The sequence below is a fragment of the Salmo salar genome, chromosome 19 (genome assembly GCF_965601325.2).
Source record: "Salmo salar chromosome 19, fSalSal1, whole genome shotgun sequence".
Classification (NCBI taxonomy): Eukaryota; Metazoa; Chordata; class Actinopteri; order Salmoniformes; family Salmonidae; genus Salmo; species Salmo salar.
This window is the reverse complement of record NC_138309.1, coordinates 48,723,965-48,749,481: the sequence shown is the minus strand read 5'-3', so window position 1 is coordinate 48,749,481 and position 25,517 is coordinate 48,723,965. Positions and strand designations below refer to the sequence as shown.

At 44.5% G+C, this 25,517-nt stretch overlaps 1 protein-coding gene and 1 long non-coding RNA gene across 8 annotated transcripts; one reads left to right on the top strand and one right to left on the bottom strand.

Moving 5' to 3' along the window:
• Window positions 1–1,722: 1,722 nt before the first annotated feature.
• Window positions 1,723–24,721, bottom strand: myo15b (myosin XVB). 5 transcript variants are annotated; one of them, XM_014158133.3, is made up of 37 exons: window positions 24,574–24,721; window positions 21,765–21,839; window positions 21,375–21,432; window positions 20,940–21,160; window positions 20,529–20,764; window positions 20,047–20,216; window positions 18,076–18,322; window positions 17,789–17,954; window positions 17,600–17,663; window positions 16,276–16,308; window positions 15,952–16,133; window positions 15,281–15,526; window positions 15,021–15,099; window positions 14,558–14,897; window positions 14,364–14,454; window positions 13,999–14,227; window positions 12,497–12,603; window positions 12,332–12,391; window positions 12,158–12,233; window positions 11,155–11,273; window positions 10,921–11,039; window positions 10,630–10,771; window positions 9,237–9,348; window positions 8,867–9,158; window positions 8,341–8,477; window positions 8,153–8,229; window positions 7,964–8,040; window positions 7,730–7,860; window positions 7,479–7,573; window positions 7,323–7,400; window positions 7,134–7,230; window positions 6,148–6,296; window positions 5,894–6,018; window positions 3,458–3,591; window positions 3,091–3,224; window positions 2,733–2,873; window positions 1,723–2,466 (listed from the first exon to the last, which is right to left on the bottom strand). In XM_014158133.3, the coding sequence occupies exons 2-37, from the start codon at window positions 21,765–21,767 to the stop codon at window positions 2,380–2,382; spliced, it is 4,854 nt and encodes a 1,617-aa protein (XP_014013608.3). In that variant the 5' UTR covers window positions 21,768–21,839; window positions 24,574–24,721; the 3' UTR covers window positions 1,723–2,379. The 5 variants fall into 5 exon arrangements, with proteins under 5 accessions (XP_014013608.3, XP_082821888.1, XP_082821887.1 ...); XM_082965762.1 differs by having other exon boundaries at window positions 17,600–17,657; XM_082965761.1 differs by having other exon boundaries at window positions 21,765–21,858; window positions 24,574–24,657.
• LOC145862300 (uncharacterized) lies at window positions 3,792–7,480 on the top strand. Of its 3 annotated transcripts, none has more exons than XR_014381626.1 (4): window positions 3,792–5,651; window positions 6,739–6,835; window positions 7,145–7,234; window positions 7,345–7,480. It is a non-coding gene; the product is annotated as an uncharacterized LOC145862300 (long non-coding RNA). The 3 variants fall into 3 exon arrangements; XR_014381625.1 differs by lacking the exon at window positions 3,792–5,651 and adding an exon at window positions 6,259–6,389; XR_014381624.1 differs by lacking the exon at window positions 3,792–5,651 and having other exon boundaries at window positions 6,295–6,835.
• Window positions 24,722–25,517: the final 796 nt, after the last annotated feature.

Sequence of the window (25,517 nt, the reverse complement as noted above, 5' to 3'; positions counted from 1 at the left end):
TTCTTCCATGCCGTCCCTGGGTGGGGTACGTCACTTGAGTGGGTTGAGTCACTGACGTGGTCTTCCTGTCTGGGTTGGCGCCCCCCCTTGGGTTGTGCCGTGGCGGAGATCTTTGTGGGCTATACTCGGCCTTGTCTCGGGATGGTAAGTTGGTGGTTGGAGATATCCCTCCAGTGGTGTGGGGGCTGTGCTTTGGCAAAGTGGGTGGGGTTATATCCTACCTGTTTGGCCCTGTCCGGGGGTTTCATCGGATGGGGCCATAGTGTCTCCTGACCCCTCCTGTCTCAGCCTCCAGTATTTATGCTGCAGTAGTTTATGTGTCGGGGGGCTAGGGTCAGTCTGTCACATCTGGAGTATTTCTCTTGTCTTATCCGGTGTCCTGTGTGAATTTAAATATGCTCTCTCTAATTGTCTCTTTCTCTCTCTCTCGGAGGACCTGAGCCCTAGGACCATGCCTCAGGACTACCTGGCATGATGACTCCTTGCTGTCCCTAGTCCAACCTGGCCGTGCTGCTGCTCCAGTTCCAACTGTTCTGCCTGCGGCTATGGAACCCTAACCTGTTCACCGGACATGCTACCTGTCCCAGACCTGCTGTCTCAGACCTGCTGGAACCCTGACCTGTTCACCGGACGTGCTACCTGTCCCAGACCTGCTGTTTTCAACTCTCTAGAGACAGCAGGAGCGGTAGAGATACTCTCAAAGATCGGCTATGAAAAAGCCTACTGACACTTACTCTTGTGTTGCTGACTTGTTGCACCCTCGACAACTACTATGATTGTTATTATTTCACCATGCTGGTAATTTATGAACATTTGAACATCTTGGCCATGTGCTGTTATAATCTCCATCCGGCACAGCCAGAAGAGGACTGCCCACCCCTCATAGCCTGGTTCCTCTCTAGGTTTCTTCCTAGGTTTTGGCCTTTCTAGGGAGTTTTTCCTAGCCACCGTGCTTCTACACCTGCATTGCTTGCCGTTTGGGGTTTTAGGCTGGGTTTCTGTACAGCACTTTGAGATATCAGCTGATTTAAGAAGGGCTATATAAATACATTTGATTTGATTTGATGATTGTATGCTGTAGCATTAAGAATTCCCTTCACTGGAACTAAGGAGCCTAGCCCGAAAGATGATAAAGACCCCCAAACCATTATTCCTCCTCCACCAAACTTTACAGTTGGCACTATGCATTCAGGCAGGTAGCGTTCTCCTGGAATCCGCCAACCCAGATTCGTCCGTCGGACTGCCAGATGGTGAAGCGTGATTCATCACTCCAGAGAACGAGTTTCCACTGCTCCAGAGTCCAATGGAGCTGAGCTTTACACCACTCCAGCCGACACTTGGCATTGCGTATGGTGATCTTAGGCTTGTGTGCAGCTGCTCGGCCATGGAAACCCATTTGCAGTCCCATTCTGTGAGCTTGTGTGGCCTACCACTTCGTGGATGAGCCGATTTTGCTCCTAGATGTTTCCACTTCACAATAAAAGCACTTACAGTTGACCAGGGCAGCCCTAGCAGTGCAGACATTTGATGAACTGACTTGTTGGAATGTTGGCATGCTATGACCGTGCCACGTTGAAAGTCACTGAGCCATTCCACTGCCAATGTTCCCTATGGAGATTGCATGGCTGTGTGCTCGATTTTATACACTTGTCAGCAACGGGTGTGGCTGAAATAGCCGAATCCCCTAATTTGAAGGGGTCTCCACAAACTTTTGTACATATATTGTATGTTGTACATTTTTTATTTTCATTGGAAAAATGCGACAAAATGCATTTTATGTGCGTGTCTAGTATTTCACAGATAGAAAGATAACAAGTATTTATCCACAATCTGCTCTGGACAAGTCCGGTCCTGGAGTGTCTTAACAAAATGAAACCAAAATATTTAGACTGATTTCATCCAGTGTCCAGAAAAATTGATTTGATTGATATGTAAAAAAAAAATAGATATTGAGTCATTTGCATATTTAAACAAAATATTTCAGAAAAATTGTAATAAAAAAAAAAACATAATTTTGTCTGCATTCAACTTGTAAAAGTGAATTGTTATATTGATTAAGGGGAAAAAATTACCGTGAGGGTGTGGTGCCTGGACTTAAATTACACAAACATTTATTGCAAATAAATCTTCACATTGATACATTGGTTATATAAACACGTACAAAGGAATTTAAAAATGTGGACATTCATTGGTACTCATAGCTGTAATATGTCAATTTTTTATAACTAAATGTTGTAGATAAAAATATGAAGACATCTGTTTTGATAATCATCAGCGCAGGCCCGTTTATCAATAGGCTGATCCTGAGACATCTAGGCTGAGGGTATCAGCAGGCTCCGTCTCTGAGAGAGAGAGTGTGTGTGTGTGTGTGTGTGTCTACTAGTTGCGGCTAGAGACAGAACTATTGATGGGTGGTTGTACCAACTTCTCCATAATGACAGCAATGATGTGGCACAACTCCTTGGCCTGTAGGGCAGAGAACACGCACACACACACACACACACACACACAAATTGAGGTGTTGCATCTCTAACGTGCGCTGCCCTTAGTGCCCATATCCCTTCCACTGTCTAACCGCACAGCTTACACAACTAACCCATACACCACTGGTCACCAACCTGGGGTCCTGGAACACTCCAACTAAATTCTGCACTCCATGTATCTCTACACGAGATCGGGGGTTGGTGACCACCGCACTGTCATAGCCTACTGTGTACTGAGTTGTACTTCACCTGTTTGAGGTGGACGGTGATGGTTTTTGGGCGTCCTGGGTTGCCGTATTTGATCTCCACTCCTGGCACCTTCTTGTCTTGCTTGGGCTTGACCAAGTTCAGTGACTGCACTTCCACCAGCGGGATCACAAACGCCCGCTCCTGAATAACACAGGAAAATTATTAGAAAGCATTAGTAGATGTGAACTAGAAATGATTAAAACATTAATAATAGCAGACATCTTTCAAAGCCATAGATCCATAAAATCCATCATGATCGATCAGTTCACTCATAATTCCCAAAACACTATGCCTACATTACGTACGTTTGGGGTGTCCCTCCATACACAACAGTGTTTCTGGGGTGTAAATTCATTACCTGTGTATTGGGGTGGCAGAACAACACTTCGTCTTGGTTGACAGCCACCAGGCAGGGCGAGGGGCAGCTGCGATGGCTGACCTTCTGAGCCAGGAAGATATTTGAGCCGAACAGAGGTAGGGAGCTCAGGCACTCTGGGGATAGAGGCAGCAAAATCAATCAATATAATTATATTTATACAGCATTATACTATAGATATAGTGAATCTAAATATATTTACAAATACCTTTATCACAAAGTGCTTTACACAACCAAGGCCAAAATAAAAGTGTGCACGTGTGTGTGTGTGTGTGTGTGTGTGTGTGTGTGTGTGTGTGTGTGTGTGTGTGTGTGTGTGTGTGTGTGTGTGTGTGTGTTGGTGCCTCACCGAGGAAGCGTGCTTTGGCGTCGTGGGGGCTGAGGGACAGCATGGTGGTTCTCTCTCTGAGGGAGATCGAGTGGATCTGCTCCAGGTTGGTGCTGCCCCCTTCCTGTCGGGGGAGGTACTCCTTCAGTTCAGGCCTGACAGGGACAGAAGAGAGAGAACTATCAGTAACTCTATCACTCTTAACACAGTACAGAGGGAACAATCACTTATGTGTAGAGGCAAAAGCAGTGGTACTCATTGCGAGGCTCACGGTGATTTTCCATTCATAACACACAATGATACAATTTCAATGCAATGTGTTTAATGCAGGCCTGAATCACTTCATTGAATATATCTATTGTTCCCTGGACAGAAGACAGAAGGCAGTAAAGCGCAGCTGTTGAACAGAAAGGCCGCAATAGAACGTTTGCCGAAATAGAACGAAACTGCTCAGCTACAGTAACTGACACATATCAGTTTGCGACTAGCTAATTTTGCAGTCTGGTCGACATGGATCGATTTATTGTAAAAAAAAAAAACATGTAAATCTATTGACAATGAAAATGAGGGGGAGGAGCTGGAGAACAACGTGACAGCTATGAACGAACAACCACCGGAGAACCAGGAAAATCAGGAAGATGACGGCGGGGAAATGCAGCTAGCTAATATAGCTAACCTAGCTAACGTGGCTCCGGTGGCAAAGAGAAGGATACGGTCGAGTCATGAACACCGACAGTTTCAAGAGAAGTGGACAGATAAGTCTTTTTTTGTACTGCATGATGGGCCTAGCTTACTTTGTCTTATTTGCCAGAAGGCAGTCAATTGTTTTCAACAAGAACATTTCGAGCGACATTTCCAGTCACACCATGTCCACTTTGACAAAACACATCCACAAAGCAACCTCAGAAACAACAAAATAGCGCAACTCTAAGGACAGCTCAAAGGACAACAAATGACAAACGACAGAGGCAACATATGAGATTGCTTAGATACTTGCGAGAAACAAGAAGGCCTTCACAGACGCGGAGATTGTCAAATAATGTTTTTTGGCCTTAGCCAAAATATTGTATGCTGATATTCTGAAAGCCTTTGTTACATTTTTTGCTGACAATAATATTGACAGGTCAAATCTGGCATCTGTGTGCACTGACGGCGCCCCAAACATGCGAGGGAAGGAGAAGGGCCTGATGAGAAAGAGAGGTTATTCCCGAATTTGTTACGTTTCATTGTATCATTCATCAGAAAGCACTTGTGCCTAAACTCAAAGACTGACTGAATTTGATCCAGGAAGTCGTGAGCGTGGTGAACATTATTATTGCGAGGGCACTGAATCACCGACAGTTTCGCGAGTTGCTGGAGGAATACCAGAAAGAATACAGCAACTTGATATTTCACAATGAGGTGAGATGTCTGTCTCGTGGCAGAGTTTTGGAAAGATTTCTCTCTCTCCTCCCTCAAATCCATGAATTTGTTGGAAGCAAAGGGAGAGAGGAGCCAGAGCTGGATGATCCACAGTGGATATTAAAGCAGTTTTTTTTTTACTGACGTCACCTGAACACGGTGAATCTCCAGCTCCAAGGGAAAGCTAAAACTCCGGGCAAAATGTTGCATGTGGTCACAGCATTTCAAAATAAAATCACCGCACTGTAGATACCTGACAGACAGATTGTTCATTTCCCAAAACTCAGAGCTGTCACCACATCCAACCCAGACATACTGCAACATTTTAGCTATGATGTATGTGTGCGTGTGTTGAAAGAGTTGGAGTTTGAGTCAAGATTCAACGATATCAATGAGTACAAGGAGTTTTTCAACTTCATTGAGAATCCCTTTCATGTGCCAGTGTCATCTCTGACCCCAGTCATCACAGCCATCTGTCCTGACCATGCTGGAATAGAGAGATAGTGAAGCTACAGGAAAATGACACATTGCAAGGTGAACTAAGATCAGGTGTTACCCATTTCTGGAACCTTGTGTCAGACACAGAGTATCCACTTCTGAAGCAGTGTGTGCAAAAAGGAGACAATTTTTTTTGTCAGCACTTATTCACGTGAACCGACATTTTCAACAATGAACATTGTGAAACAAAAACAGAGAAACAGACTGACCAATGCACACCTGGATTGCCTCACAAGGATAGCAACAACAGACTATACATTTAGAATGAATTCAGTCAAGGAGCAGAAGGGACATTTTCGCTCATCCAACAACTGAGGTAACCCTTAATATGGGTCTTATGTGATGTGTGTATGTATATATTTGTGATGTGCTGTACATCAAATCAATTACAGGTGCTCTATTGCTCTCAAATTGATAATTAGATAATATTGGAAGAAAAAGTATTAACAAATAACAAAGATCTGTGTGCGGCTCTCTGAATGATTGTCTCAACCCAAAGTGGCCCCCTTACAAAAAATTGTGAGTAACACTGAGCTAAAGGTTAAGGCTAGTACTCACACAGAGGGCTCTTGAGTAAGACCCTGTGCCATATGCTGCAGGACAGCCAGCTCTGCCATCTGCTGGACAACATTGGCACCACCGCTTGGCAGCAGCAGTTTGTCATCCAGGTAATCACCCAGGACCTGCAGGCAACAGACAGGGACAGAAGGAGTTCATTGAACTACAGGGACAGAAGGGTTGTCACCAGGGCCTGACATAACTGGAGGTGTTTTCTATGGTAATAACAGAACTAGGGGTCATTACTACGGTACCTGTTGGAAGTGGAACTCCAGGTACAGGTCATTGTCGAAGTGAAGGGGGTGTGTCCACATGACGCGGTGGAAGGACAGGAAGATGGAGCCGTCATCCAAAAGGAAGTCAAACAGGTACTCATCAGGGTGGATTGGCCGCACCATCCCCTCTGACGGAGGAGAGGAAGAAGAGAGCCAGGAAGGAGGTTGTGATAAGGCAGGATGAAGAGGGAAGAAGAGAGATCTTTCTGCTGCTCCACAAAGTCTGTAGCATTCTTAGAAGTCCCCTACACACTCATTACCTATAATACATCTCTACACATTCATTACCTATAATACATCTCTACACATTCATTACCTATAATACATCTCTACACATTCATTACCTATAATACATCTCTACACATTCATTACCTATAATACATCTCTACACATTCATTACCTATAATACATCTCTACACTTAGCAAAATAATACCATCTGACTGCTGTTATTCTGACTAATGTTGGCAGGATATTATTCTGTTTTAATGTTACTACTGAATCACTATGATAAATATAATCATTTTTATTGTTTTATTTTATTTTTAACAAAGCTGAGATTTACTTTGCAGGTGAAATACAGATGAAATCAGTTATTGACAGAGACATGGAGGCGTAACAGGAAGATCGGAATGCTGTGAACCAAGAGGTTCTGAGTTCAAATGCCAGGTGAGGACATGTTGAATAATAATTACTGTAGAAATAAACACAATGTATTTCGTGACATCCCAATGACTCATTTTTGTTTGCGGGGCATCATGTAACAATTAGAATCAGAATGAATTAGAATGTGAAATCATGTGGATTCTTTTTCTGTCAGGGAAGCCTCTACGATTCTCGTAGTTTTGCGGTCACAAAATTAATGTCTAACAATCTTTTGTCAGTTGCAGGTGAAGAGTTTTGGGGAGTAATTTGGGTTTAATAAGCTATAGCATGTTAGCTATATGATGTCTGTTTGTCCTCCTACCCTGGTCGCAGTTGGCATGGATAGAGAACTCGTTGACTTCTGACAGGTCCTGAATGCCCATCTCTGTACACAGCTCTTCCACCACCTCCAGAGCCACCTAGGTACACAGAGTCAATCTTTATTTTTCTCATGATGATAATTAAAGGGAGGCAGGGGAAAGGAGAGAAGGAAAAAGGAGTCTTGACTTACGCTAAAGCTGCGTATCTTACAGGGGAAGTCCACTCCACCTGGCAGCTTGATGGGGAACCGGCGAGAGCTTCTGCCAGCCTACAGAGAACAACACACACCAAGCGATGACGGTACTGATCGTCACAAAATAAAATAATATCCACACTCATGTCTCACCAGTATGGCTTCCATCTCTACGTGAGAGGGGACGTGTCTGCGACCTCCGTGGATCAGAGACCGGAACAGGTTCTCCTTACAATATTGAGACAGCTCTGAGATGGAGAGGAAAAACACACACACACACACACACATATATCTGCATTAGATACAGAAGAGCACTGGGGTAGCAAACAGCTGCAGATTTTTAAAGGGATATCTTTGGAGGCATCGCGAGTGTGTGAGGGGGGCAGGGCTGTGTGTGTGTGTACCTTGGTATGGGTGTGAGGGGTCTTGGCTGATGTTTTGTAAGAGTTGTGTGACGTAGGGATTGAGAGTGCCAGAACAGGGGAAGAACCCTGTTACCAGGTTCAATAAACGCCAACCTCGGGTACAGCTCTGCCTGTATACCACACACACACACAAAACACACACACACGTAAGGAATTGACCCTCTGTACACTATTCACAGGTAAAGGTTTATACACACACTGCCAGCCTCTCACCTGTGTGTGTTGTTAGTGGTCTGTTTGATGACCTGGCAGTAGATCTCATCTCTCAGGAACTCCTTCTCCTTCCCCAGCTGAACACACAAACACAATGGACAGATTGTTTTTATTCAAGCAGTTGTATCCTCATTAGGAGTGTACAGTGAGCGATAGTGTGCGTGTGTGTAAGATATATGTATGTCTCACCATCAAGACATGGCTGACACAGTCTTCCTCAGACTTGTGTTTCCCCAGAGGCTGGTCTCCCATGAACTGCATCACACCTTCAGAGAGCGTAGTATCAAAGCGAAAAATTGATACGCAATGTACACTTAAACAGTGTCCGTGCAGGTGTGTGTGTGTGTGTGTGTGCATGCGTGTGTGTGTGGACTCACTCATGAAGGCCTGGACAGCCAGGTTATTAAGATCAGGATCAGAGTACAGGATGAGAGATTCCTGAACGGGAACCTCTGTGTACTGAACCATCTCCGAGAAGTTTCTACCTCCATCAAGAAGACCTCTATCCTCCATGCTGTGATAGAGAGACAAATGGAGTAGGGGAAAGAGGAAGCAGGGGTGATGATTAAAGAGAAAAAGAAGAGGTGATTGTGTAGTTATGGAAGACAGTTGTAACACTAAACATAGGATTACACACTGTACATTGTACAAGCCTATTACCAGGGTTGTAATTGGGCTCCGGAGTGGCGCAGCGGTCTAAGGCACTGCATCTCAGTGCAAGAGACCCTGGTTTGATTTCAGGCAGTATCACAACTGGACGTAATTGAGAGTCCCATAGGGTGGCGCACAACTGGCCCAGTGTTGTCTGGGTTTGGCCGGTGTAGGCCGTCATTGTAAATAAGAATTTGATATTAACTGACTTGCCTAGTCAAATAAAGGTTCGATTAAAATGACCCCTCTTACCTCATGGCAGCATCTCTGAAGTATTTCATGGCAAACTCTGTCATCAGGAACGTCTGTACGTCATTCATCTCACTACCCTGAACCGACCGAGCCGACCCCAGGATGGAGCCATCTCGGCTGGGCTGTGCTGAGCCGTTGTGGGAGGTGGGTCTGGGGGCTGGAGCTCTCATGCTCTTCCTCCTCTCGTTGCGGCGGTCAAGGTGGACATGGTGGTAGTCAGGAGGGGCAGACGGCTGAGTGATGTCCGTGGGGAAGAGACCCGAGCGCCCCCCAATTGAACCGAAACACCAACCTGAGAGAGAGGGAGAGAGCAGGTTAGGACTGTCACAGAGAGAGAGACAGAGGTCAAAGGTCACTGTGATGACCTCACCTGGTTTGAGGCCATCTATGGGCATGAGTTTGATGATGTCACCCTTGCGGAAGTTGAGCAGGCTCTTGTCGACCGTCTCAAAGCTCTTCAGGGCGATCACATGATCCGAGCCCTGAGAAGGTTTGGTGGGAGATTATACACAACAAAGATTCTATACAGTAAGATGTACCAGGAAATATACACAAGTATGTGGACACCCCTTCAAATTTGTGGATTTGGCTATTTCAGCCACACCCATTGCTGACAGTTGTATAAAACTGAACACACAGCCATGCAATCGCCATAGACAAACATTGGCGGTAGAACTAAAGAGCTCAGTGACTTTCAACGTGCCACCGTCATAGCATGCCACTATTCCAACAAGTCAGTTTGTCAAATCTCTGCCCTGCTAGAGCTGCCATGGTTAACTGTACGGGATGTTATTGTGAAGTGGAAAGGTCTAGGAGCAACAACAGCTCAGCCACGTAGTAGTAGGCCACACAGGCTCACCGAGTAGGACCGCCGAGGGCTAAAGCACGTATTACATAAAAATTGTCTGTCCTCAGTTGCAACACTCACTACCAAGTTCCAAACTGTCTCTGGAAGCAACGAGCAGCACAAGAACTGTTCGCCACAAGCTTCATGAAATGGGTTTCCATGGCCGAGCAGCTGCACACAAGCCTAAGATCACCATTCACAATGCCAAGCGTTAGCTGGAGTGGTGTAAAGCTCGCCGCCATTGGACTCTGGAGCAGTGGAAACACGTTCTCTGGAGTGATGAATTGCTTCACCATTTGGTAGTTCGACGAACAAGTCTGGGTTTGGCAGATGCCAGGAGAACGCTACCTGCCTGAATGCATAGTGCCAACTGTAAAGTTTGGTGGAGGAGGAATAATGGTTTGGGCTAGGCCCCTTAGTTCCAGTGAAGGGAAATCTTAACGCTATAGCATAAAATTACATTCGAAATGATTCTGTGCTTCCTACATTGTGGTAACAGTTTCCTGTTTCAGCATGACAATGCCCCCGTGCACAAAGCGAGGTCCATACAGAAATGGTTTGTCGAGATCAGTGTGAAAGAACTTGACTGGCCTGCACAGAGCCCTGACCTCAACCCCATCTAACACTTTTGGGTTACATTGGAACGCAGACTGCGAGCCAGGCCAATTCGCCCAACATCAGTGCTCAACCTCACTAATGTTCTTGTGGCTGAATGGAAGCAAGTCCCTGCGGGCAATGTTCCAACATCCAGAAGAGTGGAGGCTGTTATAGCAGCAAAGGGGGGACCAACTCCATATTAATGTCCATGATTTTGGATTGAGATGTTCGACGAGCAGGTGTCCACATCCTTTTGGTCATGTAACATATATAAGCAACTATTTGTATGATATAAGATGAGGAAGAGGAGGGTGGTTACCTCGACGAGTTCTTGGTGGAACAGCCTGACCATAGCAGTGATCTGAACAGCTCTGTTGCTCTGCAACTGCAGCTGTTCTTCTTTCAGACTGAATTCTACCATGTCTGCAGACCGCAGCTTCACCGACAGCAGCTCCGCATAGCTACACAGAGAAAACCACAGCACTTACTGTACACACACAGGGAGACCATACACCGACATCACATACTAGATGTATACTCTCACTTAATCATTCATAGTTCAGAGTTCATACATCTTTTCCATGTTGTTGTGATTGAAGGATAGGAGTACCTGTAGCTGCGTAGCAGTATCAGGTGTTTGGGGTTGATGCCTGATGCTCTGGCCACCTTCAGCAGACGAAGCCCACGATGAGACACACCCAATATCTGGGTGTCCCCGCTGGTATCACCCTACAACACACACACACACACACACACGCAATACGCACACACACACAGGTTTATACACACTCCAGGCTCTCACACACAGGAGAGAGAGAGAGAGAGAGGGAGAAAACTAACTCACTTTGACAGGGAACAGTCTTGTGAAGTAGTTTTCCCAGTTGTCTCTGGCAGCCATCACTATCCTCTTCTTCATGGTGTCGTCCTGGACCAAGCTGACACTTGTACCCACATGGAAACTGGCTGGAATAGAGGGAGAATAGAGAGAAAAGGACAGAGAATAGAGAGAGAAGGAGGGAGAATAGAGGGAGAATAGAGAGAGAAGGAAGGAGGGAGAGAACGTAAGAAGATACAGTGGGATGAAGGTTCAGAACAGTAATATTTACCTGGAATCACCAACCACACTCACCTGGTAAAAAAAACAACTAGACTAACCTGGTAAAGAAAACAACTAGACTAACCTGGTAAAGAAAACAACTAGACTCACCTGGTAAAGAAACAACTAGACTCACCTGGTAAAGAAACAACTAGACTCACCTGGTAAAGAAACAACTAGACTCACCTGGTAAAGAAACAACTAGACTCACCTGGTAAAGAAACAACTAGACTCACCTGGTTAAAAAACAACTAGACTCACCTGGTAAAGAAACAACTAGACTCACCTGGTTAAAAAAACAACTAGACTCACCTGGTTAAAAAAACAACTAGACTCACCTGGTTAAAAAAACAACTAGACTCACCTGGTAAAGAAACAACTAGACTCACCTGGTTAAAAAAACAACTAGACTCACCTGGTTAAAAAAACAACTAGACTCACCTGGTTAAAAAAAACAACTAGACTCACCTGGTAAAGAAACAACTAGACTCACCTGGTAAAGAAACAACTAGACTCACCTGGTAAAGAAACAACTAGACTCACCTGGTTAAAAAAAACAACTAGACTCACCTGGTTAAAAAAAACAACTAGACTCACCTGGTTAAAAAAACAACTAGACTCACCTGGTTAAAAAACAACTAGACTCACCTGGTTAAAAAAACAACTAGACTCACCTGGTTAAAAAAACAACTAGACTCACCTGGTTAAAATAACAACTAGACTCCACTGCTAAAATAACAACTAGACTCACCCAGTAGGTCCTTCATTTTCCTCCTCTCCTCTCTGGAGATCCTCACACAGGTGTCACAGTACGTGTCTCTCATGATCTGAAAGGGAAAGAAAAACCCGGATTTATATGAATATAAGGTGTGATATGTAGGAGGTAGTGAATAAAAAGGGTCACAGGGAAATAATCAACACTGACCTGCTCACAGAGGAGATTGAGGATGTAGGGGTGGTTGAACTTCTCTCTGGGGTAAAACACCTGAACACACACAGGGAAATGATTGTGATTCACATACAGTATAATGCAAACACATTGTAGAACAATACAGACAATTTTATGTTCTCGCCTGCAGTTCCAGCTCACCTCTTTGCGTAGGAACAGTTTGCCAGGCATAGCCGAGTAGGAGAAGTAGACGCTGGCAGAGAACCTGTGGAGCTGGGTGCGGACACTCTCCTCCCCAGACAGCAGATCTATGGAGGACAATTCAAATCAGTTGTTTTTTTGTTGTTGTATATTTTGTATATATTTAGCAATTTAGTACAAACAAAGGAATAACACAGCTGCCAGACATATGAAATAAAGTATTGCTTAAGCAAGACATGGGACAAGAAGAGAGCAACAGTGACAGTTACAACAACAGTAAGTGTTCCTAGTCAGTGTTCACAGTCAGTCTCTGTCCAGATGATCCAGAAACGGACCCCAAATCTTGAGAAATCTGCTGGAGGAGTTAATCCTGAAAGAAAATGATATTTTCCAAGTTAATGGTGTTAATCATTTCTGCTAGCCGTCTACGGAAGCAAAGGAGGGTGGGTGACTTCCATTCTGTGAGGATCATTGTTTTTGCAGCCACCATTCCAAACATCAGAGCCTGTTGTTCCTCATAGGACGATCTTAGAACAGACTCTGAGCAGACAAAGAGAGCAAGTTCCACTTCAGGTTCAATGGCCCTCTCATATACCTTTGACAACCAATCAAATATGTTCCTCCAGAAATGATTAAGTAGGGGGCAGAGCCTAAAAAGATGAGATAATGAACCTTCTGAGGCTTTACACTTGTCACACAGTGGGGAGACCTGAGGGTAAATGATATGTCATTTGGTTTTGGAGTAATGAAGTCTATGCATGACTTTGTATTGTATCCATTGATATCTGGCAATGATGGAACAGGAGTGAATTCTAGACAGGGCTTCTCCCCATAGATCATCTGAGAGCTCAATATTTAACTCTTTACCCCAAGACTCCTTGAGATGACCAGTAGAGGCCTCTATGTAGCTGGAGAAAAAGGAGACACACTGTGAGATGAGGTGTTTTGAATTGGGAGGGCGCTGTGGCAAATCATAAAACACATGTTGTAAAGGGAGGATGTCAACAGTTTGAATTTTCCCTTTGATATAGTGTCTGATTTGTAAATAATGGAAAAAATGTGAATGGGATAGTTTGAATGTATTATTTAATTGGATGAATGATGCCAATTGCTTATCTATGTATAAGTCTTAAATTGTGGCCAGTCCCTTCTCCCTCCATTTAACAAACACCAGATGGAACAATAGAAGGATTCAAGCAAATAAATCAAATCAAATGTTACTGGTCACATACCCATATTTAGCAGATGTTATTGCGGGTGTAGTGAAATGCTTGTGTTCCTAGCTCTAACAGCGCAGTAGTATCTTAACAATTCACAACAATGAAACACAAATCTCCTCACCAAACACAAAGAATGTGAGTTACTTTACTTCTCTGTGGATTTGTGACTGCAGTATCTGAGGCTATGGCTGGTCAGGTGGTGCAGACACAACAGTGCAAACACAAACACTGTACTACTGTCCACACCTGCCTGTACTGTACCTCTGAAGTAGTTTAACTTACTGAGTGTGGGGGCAGCCTTGGTGGGGGGGTCTGGCAAGCTCTCATAGATGTGTTGGACTGGGGGAGGAGGAGGGGCGAACCCGGGGGGAGCAGGCGGAGGGTTCTCGGCGCGTCCCTGAGTGCCAAACAGGTCGGCGAGGGAGCGCTGTTTCTGCATCATGTTGTTGGAAATGGAGTGAGGCCCTCTGGTGGAGGGAGGAGAGGGCTGCCGTGCGGGGGGAGGCTGTCTCTGACGGGGGGAGGGGAGAAGAGTATTACCATAGGCTAGGTAAGATAACTGAATGGATATGTTAGCTCCAACACTCCTCACCAACATGTCTCGGGCTAGGCAACAATGCATGCACGGATGTACACACAGCTCTAACCTTCTGCTGTTGTACAGGTCCGTTATTTCTAAGGATAGAAAGGGCCTCCTCTTTAGGATCATTCTTCTTCACAAACGACTGTGCTGGAACCCTGGAGAGGAGCGAGGGAGTTAGATTTCCGCTAATGCAGCGGGATCTACACAACAGATGACGTGGACTTCAAACATATAGGATGGATCCACAGTCCCACTTACCTGATTGGTTTGAAGGGTTTTGGATCGTTGACAGGGCGGTTTTGGTACTGTTTAATGATGTCACGGATTCTGGTGCTGGGAGGGGGCGGGGAGGCAGGAGGGCTGGGGCGGTCTGGTTCTCTGGCAGGAGGAGACGGGGGACGTTGCCAAGTCCTGGGTGCTGGAGGTGGGGAGGGAGAGGGAGAGCGGGGAAGGGTCTGTTTGTGGGGGCTCCCTCCGGGACGTTGCCAAGTCCTGGGTTCTGGGGGTGGGGAGGGGGAGGGGGGACGGGTCTGTTTGGGGGGGCTACTGGGAGCAGGGCGAGGCTTTGGCGGTTTGGCTGCTGGCTTTGGCTGAGAACCTGACAGAGCGAATGACAGCACAGACAGCTGGGTGTAAGGTAAGACAAGTGGTAGTCATTTTATCCTGTGAAAACTACAGATTATCTGAAGTTGAATAGGTGGGTGTGTCCAACTCTACTCACCAATCTTCTGGAAGAACTCTCTCTTGTCCTTGAAAGAGTCCAGCTGGTCTGGACTGACAAAGTCCACATCTCTCTCAGGCTGATAAAAACAAAGACACTTTACATCTCAGTTTGCTTACAAGTTAATGTTGTTGTTAATGTGTTTCTTTTGTAATGAAATTACACATTTTTGCAATGGCTAAGTACATGAAAGATAAAAAGAATCAAGCAGAATTGAGCACAAACACACTAGCATCACACCCCTCCCCTGTCACACATACCTCAGGTATGTAGTGCTGTAACTGTGGTTTCCTCTGGCTGGGTGTAGTTAGCGGCGGAGGGGCGCGGGGGAGTGTTTGTGTCTGGGCCGGGGGTGAGAGGGCAGGGGGGTGTGTCTGGGCCGGGGGTGAGGGGGCGAGGGGGGGTGTGACGGGTCGAAGGTTAGCCTGGCGCCGCAGCTGCTGTCTCTGCTGCTCCTGAGTCTGCTGCTGGGACATGGTCATCGCCTGCATTGTCATCTGCTGAGCCTAGAGAGGGAGGGAGGAGGAGAGAAGGAGACATGAGAGAGAGAGTGAGAGAGTGAGAGAGTGTGTGAGTGAGTGAGTGAGTGAGTGTGTGAGTGAGTGAGTGAGTGAGTGAGTGAGTGAGTGAGTGAGTGAGTGAGAGCGATGGAGAGAAAGAGTGATGAGAGAGAGAGAAAGAGAGAGAGAGCGATGGAGAGAAAGAGTGATGAGAGAGAGAGAGAGAGAGCGAGAGAAAGAGCGATGGAGAGAGAGAGAGAGAGAAAAAGAGCGATGGAGAGCGAGAGAGAGAGAGAGAGAAAGTGTAGTCATGTTAGAATAGAAATGGTGATATCATAAGAACATGAGTTAAGGATAGGAGGAGGATTATGGTTTATTTGTTTTCATGGCATGTTTGTCCCAGTTTTCCACCAGTGTCTCCAAGTCCTTACCATGAACAGGGCCTGTTGGTTGATGAAAGCCTGCTGCTGTGCTACCATCTGCTGGGGGTCCAGGCCTGGTGCAGCTGGCTGGGGTGACATCATGGTTGGCATCATAGGCATGGGGGCAGCTGGCATCATACTTGGCATCATTGGAGCCCTGTAGTCTTGCATGGCAGGGTTCACTGGCATTCCTGGGAGACACATTTTTTTTCGGGGGGCGGGGGGGGGGGGGGGGGGGGGTGATTGTTAGAATAATGCAGGATAGAGAAAATAGATGACTTATTTAAATCATGATTAGAATGTTTGTGTAATTAAATTACTCCCCTCACTCACCCATAGAATAGCCTGGCATTGTCATTGGAACACCTGCAACACAGGTATTGTATTTAACATTGCAATTAAAATAATGAGAGAAACTGACAGAGAGAGAGAGAGTCAAATTGGTGTTTTACCAAAATATCATATGACAGACCGCGTATTCACCCTGCACACCCTAATTGACCAAGACCACAAATACAAATTCCATCTATACACTGTTGCCCTAGAGCACACAAAAAACGATACATACCTCGGCCTAAACATCAGCGCCACAGGTAACTTCCACAAAGCTGTGAACAATCTGAGAGGCAAGGCAAGAAGGGCCTTCCATGCCATCAAAAGAAACATAAAATTCGACATACCAATTAGTATATGGCTAAAAAAATACTTGAATCAGTTGTAGAATCCTTTTCCGTTTATGGTGGTGAAAAATTATTCAAAAATATCCTCTGTGTACAACGTAAAACACCAAATAATGCATACAGAGCAGAATTAGGCCGGTACCCGCTAATTATCAAAATCCAGAAATGAGGCATTAATTTCTACAACCACCTAAAAGGAAGCAATTCCCAAACCTTCCATAACAAAGCCATCACCTACAGAGAGAGGAACCTGAAGAAGAGTCCCCTGAGCAAGCTGGTCCACAATTAGACCCAACTAAATCATGAGAAAACAAAAAGATAATTACTTGACACATTGGAAAGAATTAACAAAAAAACTGAGCAAACTATAATGCTATTTGGCCCTAAACAGAGAATACACAGTGGCAGAATACCTGACCACTGTGACTGACCCAAACTTAAGGAAAGCTTTGACTATGTACAGACTCAGTGGGCATTGCCTTGCTATTGAGAGAGGCTGCCGTAGGCAGACTTGGCTCGAAAGAGAAGACAGGCTATGTGCACACTGCCCACAAAATGAGATGGAAACTGAGCTGCACTTCCTAACCTCCTGCCAAATGTATGACCATATTAGAGACTCATATTTCCCTCAGATTACACAGACCCACAAAGAATTCGAAAACAAATCCAATTTTGATAAACTCCCATATCTATTGGGTGAAATACCACAGTGTGCCATCACAGCAGAAAGATTTATGACCTGTTGCCACAAGAAAAGGGCAGTGAAAACAAACACCATTACAAATACAACCCATATTTATGTTAATTTATTTTGCCTTTTGTACTTTCACTATTTGCATATCGTTACAACATTGTAATAGTGTTTCTGCTGTTTATTTAACTTTTGTTTATTATCTATTTCACTTGCTTTAGCAATGTGAACATATGTTTCCTATGCCCATAAAGCCCTTTGAATTGAATTGAGAGAGATGCAGTACCTGGTCTATACATCCCTCCTCCTCCTCTCATCCTCCTGTTCAACATGGCCATACGCTCCTGGTCCTCCAGGTAATCACATGTAAACACAGGTAAACACATGTAATCACAGGTAAACACAGGTAAAACAGACACCTATTATATATAACAATGAATGGTGTAGTGAAAAGCGTCTCAGGTAAAATACTGACCCCTGGTTCCTGGTCCATCATTGGGTCAAAGAGGTCATCCAGATAGCAGTCCATCTGACCAGAACCCTCTGACTGCTGGTAGTCTCTGCGGCCCTGCTGTGGGAGACAAGGGGCCGGAATGGAGGGGGCCGGGGGGATGAAGCCATCTAGATCTGTTGTGATCATCCTAATGGAGAGAGAGAGACAGAGAGAGAGTGAGTGAAGTTGGGGTCCTGTGTTCCCCCAACCTCACCATTCTCCCTCGCTGTTGAGCAAATAGTCAGGGTCTGTGTGCCTCCCAGTCTCACCCGTCTCCCTCGTTGTTGAACAGGTAGTCAGGTTCTGTGTGTGCGGTCTCCAGTGTAGCATCAGTCTCTGCTCCAGCCAACAGGTCCAAGACAAAGTCACATCCAGCCAGATCAGACCAGCCCTCATCAGTTAGCAGAGACACGGACCAGCCCCGTGGAGCCTCGGGTAACCCTCTGAAGTGGAGCAGCCACGAGGCCAGCTGCTCCCCTGTGGTCCAGGACTCTACCTCAGCTGTCATCTTCTCCTCTGGAAGAGATGGAGAGAGAGAGGGAATGAAGCATACTACCCTGGTGCTGGAAACACCAACACTCCAGCCAAGTGAACCACCAGAATCCCACTGAGCAAATGGAACCACAACACAAGACAGAAAAAGCGACATAGATATTCTATAGACATTACATATACAGTCATGGCCAAAAGTTTTGAGAATGACACAAATATTAATTTTCACAGTCTGCTGCCTCTGTTTGTATGATGGAAATTTGCATATACTCCAGAATGTTATGAAGAGTGATCAGATGAATTGCAATTAATTGCAAAGTCCCTCTTTGCCATGCAAATGAACCGAATCCCCCAAAAAACATTTCCAATGCATTACAGCCCTGCCACAAAAGGACCAGCTGACATCATGTCAGTGATTCTCTCGTTAACACAGGTGTGAGTGTTGACGAGGACAAGGCTGGAGATCACTCTGTCATGCTGATTGAGTTCGAATAACAGACTGGAAGCTTCAAAAGGAGGGTGGTGCTTGGAGTCATTGTTCTTCCTCTGTCAATCATGGTTAACTGCAAGGAAACACGTGCCGTCATCATTGCTTTGCACAAAAAGGGCTTCACAGGCATATTGTTGCCAGTATTGCTGCCAGTAAGATTGCACCTAAATCAACCATTTATCGGATCATCAAGAACTTCAAGGAGAGCGGTTCAATTGTTGTGAAGAAGGCTTCAGGACGCTCAAGAGTCCAGCAAGTCCAGCAAGCGCCAGGACCGTCTCCTAAAGTTGATTCAGCTGCAGGATCGGGGCACCACCAGTACAGAGCTTGCTCAGGAATGGCAGCAGGCAGGTGTGAGTGCATCTGCACGCACAGTGAGGCGAAGACTTTTGGAGGGTGGCCTGGTGTCAAGAAGGGCAGCAAAGAAGCCACTTCTCTCCAGGAAAAACATCAAGGACAGACTGATATTCTGCAAAAGGTACAGGGATTGGACTGCTGAGGACTGGGGTAAAGTCATTTTCTCTGATGAATCCCCTTTCCGATTGTTTGGGGCATCCAGAAAAAAGCTTGTCTGGAGAAGACAAGGTGAGCGCTACCATCAGTCCTGTGTCATGCCAACAGTAAAGCATCCTGAGACCATTCATGTGTGGGGTTGCTTCTCAGCCAAGGGAGTGGGCTCACTCACAATTTTGCCTAAGAACACAGCCGTGAATAAAGAATGGTACCAACACATCCTCCGAGAGCAACTTCTCCCAACCATCCAGGAACAGTTTGGTGACAAACAACGCCTTATCCAGCATGATGGACCACCTTTCCATAAGACAAAAGTGATAACTAAGTGGCTCGGGGAACAAAACATCAATATTTTGGGTCCATGGCAGGAAACTCCCCAGACCTTAATCCCATTCTCAAGAGGCGGGTTGACAAACAAAAACCCACAAATTCTGACAAACTCCAAGCATTGATTATGCAAGAATGGGCTGCTATCAGTCAGGATGTGGCCCAGAAGTTAATTGACAGCATGCCAGGGCAGATTGCAGAGGTCTTGAAAAAGACCTCTTTGCATCAACTTCATGTAATTGTCAATAAAAGCCTTAGACACTTATGAAATGCATGTAATTATACTTCAGTATTCCATAGTAACATCTGACAAAAATATCTAGACACTGAAGCAGAAAACTTTGTGGAAATTAATATTTGTGTCATTCTCAAAACTTTTGGCCACGACTGTACATGTTATAACCCCTCTCTCGCTTACCGTTGAAGGTGTGTATGTCCATCACCATATTTCCTCTCCTCTGATTGGTTGTCCACTCCAGCTGGGATGGGGGGTGGAGGCGGGAGGCAGGGGAGGGTAACTTGAGGGAGGTGAGGAGTTTGTGCTGGCACAGAGAACGATATTCACCTGGACCATTATCAGATACATACCTGTTCACAGGGGAGACAGAGAAACACAGACTTACATACCTGTTCTCAGGGGAGACAGAGAAACACAGACTTACATACCTGTTCTCAGGGGAGACAGAGAAACACAGACTTACATACCTGTTCTCAGGCGAGACAGAGAAACACAGACTTACATACCTGTTCTCATGTAACACAAAACCAAAGAACCAATAATAATGGTTAACAAAGAGATTACATATTTTTATGCTTTTCTTCTAGTACTACACAAAGCACATTTTTAATCACTCCAAAAAATACATCTTTACAAATTATTTTGCTCACTGGGCTGCTTACTTGAGCAGGGGTTTGTCCAGGGCTGGGGAGGGGGTGAATGTGCTAAGGCAGTAGGCCAGTAACAACCAGCCCCGCAGCGCCACCTCCTCTGACTCCCTGCCCCAGGTGGTGTGGGCCAACTGGGCTAGGATCTCATCCCTCAGGGGGGGTCTGGTCTGGCCCTGCTCCACAATGTAGTTCCCCAACATCTGCTCCTGCCAGCCACTCAGATCACTGTCCCCTGCAAAACGCAATATCTGAGGAGGGAATGATGGGGATATAGAGGGAGGTGACATCAAGTTAAGATAACAGCTAAGACAGCACCATACTAAGTTAAGATAGCACCATACTGTACACATCTGTGTTCTTGTCCCTATATCTGTGTGTGTGTGTGTGTGTGTGTGTGTGTGTGTGTGTGTGTCCAGTACTGACCAGTTTATGGATCTCCAGAGCGGTTCGAGCGTCTTCAGGCTCCAGAGAGGTCAGAGGTCGCTGGAGGGAGTAGCCCTGTGGCTGACACCAGCCATCCTTCAGTGTGGCGTTGGCGTATCGTGAGAAGGGGTAACTGTCAATATCGAGGGGCAGGATTAGGGTGTTTTGTGCTTTCACCTGTGGAGGCGCCACCTCTGTCACCCCTGATACATGCTGCCGCCCTGGTGGAGAGACACAGAACTAGAATCACACACAGAGAAAAGGCGACAGAGGCAATGGCAGCTTTGGGTCCAGTCCAGCAACAACCTGCCATTTACCTGTTCTGTTTACAGACCAGAAGAAGTCAGATAAAAGCGTTAAGTTCTACATAAATGTTTAGCCAATCCCAGCCCTCCTCAACCCATCTTCTCCTTTCCCAGCGCTGCTCTCACTCACCTGCTGCGCTGCGTAGTCTGGCCGATAGCTCAGCCGGAATCTCCAACATTCCCACATCCTGGAAAAGGGAATTATGAGGAAGGAATACTTTATTAGACCAGAGGCTCCTTTTTAAATATACAGCTCTGAATTCTATAGCTAATAACATACTTACATTTTAGTCATTTAGCAGATGCTCTTATCCAGAGCGACTTACAGTAGTGAATGCATACATTTCATGCATTTTTATTTTATTATTATATATATTTTTTGTACTGGCCCCCCGTGGGAATCGAACCCACAACCCTGGGGTTGCACACACCATGCTCTACCAACTGAGCCACAGGGAATTGATTCAATTGGAATAGATTTTGTACAGGTGTTAAGAAACAAACTGTAGTTAGCTCCTACCATTCCTGTGGAGTACAAGTCCTGGGTCTTTGTGGTGGTGGCTTTCACCGTGCTCCTGTCATTCCTGTCTTGTTCCTGAGAGCAAACACACACACTGCTTCGACTGAGTTGAGCCCCAAGCTATCTATATCATGTTAACTAGTTTTTATCCAATCAGGAGAGGCTGAGCACTGATAGGCAGCGAGGACCCCTCCTTTCTATAACACAGAAACCAAATGGACAATCCATGAACACACAGCTGTCAAACCTTTACACAAACAGGAATCAGCAATTAATTTCATCCATTCAATTATATCCGGCCTTTTCTCAATTATTTCCCAGCTTGTGAATAAACCTTCCAATATTTTTCTCCAGGTGTTTCTCCTGTACCTGTCATCAGGTGTACTTGTTCTACCTGCTCAGGAGAGGCGTGAAGAGGTCTGTCAGGTAAACAGACTATGGACAGAGAGAGATTCCAGTCCTATTCTCAGTAACACAACCTGCTATATATTCCAGCTGCCTTCCCTCCGCCCACAATACAAGCCACACGGATACTAGAGTCCAGAATGCAATCCTTTATCTTATGGTTTACAGCCTGAGCTCCATACAGCTAAAGGTGTTCCCTCATATCACTGTGAATGTCTCATCCAGTACTCTTCTGATATGATGTATATAGATCCCTTGTTAATTGATTTACTGAGGTGTATTGATGGGTGTGTGTGGGTTACACAGTACACAAACAAACACACACACAAAATGTAGCTTTATGCTGAGGTGCATGGGTGCACACATACACAACGTAGTTTCCTGATTAAGAGATTTGCTGATGTGATTGCTGGGTGCTGGTTAATGGGTGCTGTCAGTTTAATAAACGTGTGTCAGCTCCATCTGTTGTAATTAAAAAGTGATAGTCCACTAGAGTATCTGTATCGTAATCATTTCATTAATCCACCATATTTGGTATAATGGGGACAATATCTATACATCCATTCCACAGAGTTTGAATTCAACATTACTTATCAAGAAATATACAGTGCCTTCAGAAAGTATTCCCACGCCTTGACATTTAAAAAAAAATGTTATTGAGATTTTGTGTCAATGGCTTCCACACAATGCCCCATAATGTCAAAGTCGAAAATGAAAAGCTGAAATGACAGTAACTATACAAGCCAAAATAAGTTCTGGAGTAAAAATGTGCTTATCGTGGATTTTTGAAAGACTACCTCATCTCTGTACTCCACACATACAATTATCTGTAAGGTCCCTCAGTTGAGGAGTGAATTTCAAACACAGATTCAACCACAAAGACCAGGGAGGCTTCCCAGTGCCTCGCAAAGAAGGGCACCTTTTGGTAGATGGGTAAAAAAAAAAGCTGACATTGAATATTCCTTTGAGCATGGTGAAGTTATTAATTACACTCTGGATAGTGTATCAATACACCCAGTCACTACAAAGATACAGGCGTCCTTCCTAACTCAGTTGCCGGGAAGGAAGGAAACCGCTCATATGGATTTCACCATGAGGCCAATGTTGACTTTAAAACAGTTATAGATTTGAATGGCTGTGATAGGAGAAAACTGAGGATGGATCAACAACGCTGAACTTACTCCACAATACTAACCTAATTGACAGAGTGAAAAGAAGGAAGTCTGTACAGACTAAAAATATCCCAAAACATGCATCCTGTTTACAATAAGGCACTAAAGTAAAACTGAAACAACAAAAAATTTGGGAAAGAAATTTAACTTTATGTCCTGAATACAAAGTGTTATGTTTGCGGCAAATCCAACACAACACATCACTGACTACCACTCTTCATATTTTCAAGTATGGTGGTGGCTGCATCATGTTATGGGTATGCTTGTCATCATTATGGGTAGATTAGTTTGGATGTTTATTTAGTGACATGCACAGGGTCACAGATGCAGTAAAATACTTAAGCTCCAAGCATCAACAATACAGGCGTGAGTTAAACAATAAAATAGATACAGAATTATAATAATATATACATATTTACAACTGTGACAATGATCAAAATGAATGTCCATTGGGGTGTGGGCAGGGTAATCGTTCATTGACAAATATACACTGGAGTTGCTTAGCAAGACGACATTGAATGTTTCTGAGTGGCCTAGTTACAGTTTTGACTTAAATCGACTGGAAAAAGTCGCTGGCAAAAAAATTATAAAAACACGTTTTCACTTTGCCATTATGGGGTATTGTGTGTAGATGGGTAAGAAAAAAACATATTCAATTCAGGCTGTAACAATAAAACATTTTCAATTCAGGCTGTAACAATAAAACATTTTCAATTCAGGCTGTAACAATAAAATGTGAAATAAGTCAAGGTATATGAATACTTTCTGAAGGTGCTGTACATGGTACAAAGTGTTCACACCAGCTCTACCAGGTGATCGATAGCCTCTCTTTCTCCCTGGCCTGTCATCATGACAACAGTGTCCATAGTCCAAGTCCCATAAAACAATAACACCCAATGAGAGTAATTCAATAACCAGCACCCAAAGGGGAAGCGAAAAGAAAGTAAACTAATCCGCTCTAATGAACATGGAGAAAAATGAAATGAACAACAATAGATTAGAGAAAAATAAAGGGAGAAGACGAGATGACCAACAAATCATCCACCTATACATTGGCAATAGTATCCTCTCTCTTACTTCTTGTCACTCTTCCTCCCTCTTTCTCGCTTTCAACCTCTCCCTCCATCTCTCTCTTCTTCCTCTAAACTCTCAAAATGTCAATACAGCCCTGAACTGAAGATACAGTATTATCAAGTATTAAAAAGCCTATTGATAAAAGAATCAATACCTACCTGTTAATAATCCTGTATTAGTCCAGAAAGGGAGGCAGAACTGGCAAGCAGAAGGAGAGATGCCACAGCCTCTTATTTCAGTAATATGGGTTAAAGTCCAAGACAGGAAGTGTGTGTGTGTGAGTGTGTGCGTTTGTGCGTGTGTATGAGAAACACGAAACAGAGAGAGAATGGGTATGGAAAGAAGATAGGTGGTAAGTGTAGGTAAATTGGACGAGGACAGGAGGTAACTGAAATATTTAGGTGACCACGACTTGTTTACATCACATTACACTATAAAAAAAAATGTTGCAGGCATTGTGCCACTTAGGGTTGTTTTCTTAAAAAATAACCGGGTTGGGTTGTTGATGATGGGTTATTTAGATATAACTCAGCAGGTCAGATCAGAAGACTGGAGCCGTAGTTTAGAAGGGGCGTGGATTTTAGGACATTATTTTTGGCCACCCGTGATAGTAAATATAATTCTGGTTAATCTGTTCTGTTCTATTGTTATCACGTTTGTGGCTTAAATGAGGTTTACACTAGTGTATAAGTCCCTTAAGAGCTTTAGAGCATATCGTAATTTTGGGATAGATGCCACTTTGTTACAATATGTAAATAATAACGTTATTAATTTAGTTTAAGAATATGTAATGTGCAAAAATATTCAAGGAACATTTTAATTTGCAGTGTACAAACTTGAAAAAGAAGTGTACAAACGTAACATGATGAATAGGGTAAGTCAACCCAGCATGAAAGGGAATAAAACCCCCGAACTGATTCCAACAACCAAACATGTTGAATTATTCATGCAACCCAGACTAAAAAAAAACAGAGTGTGTTCTATCTAATATTTACCCAACGCTGGGTTATCAAATAACCCAAATTGGTTTGTTTTTAACCCATCGTTTTTTAGAATGTACCTGGCAGTGATGCATAGAGAGTCACGACTTCCGCCGAAGTTG

Bases quoted from the DNA above. Each gene is read 5' to 3' on its own strand.
- myo15b (XM_014158133.3), bottom strand. The intron at 17,664-17,788 runs GTCAGTATTTTA...GATTACCTGGAG, and splicing joins TGATGGACCAGGAACCAGGG to GACCAGGAGCGTATGGCCAT. The intron at 11,040-11,154 runs GTGAGTTAGTTT...TGTGTGTTGTAG, and splicing joins CAAGACTGTTCCCTGTCAAA to GGTGATACCAGCGGGGACAC.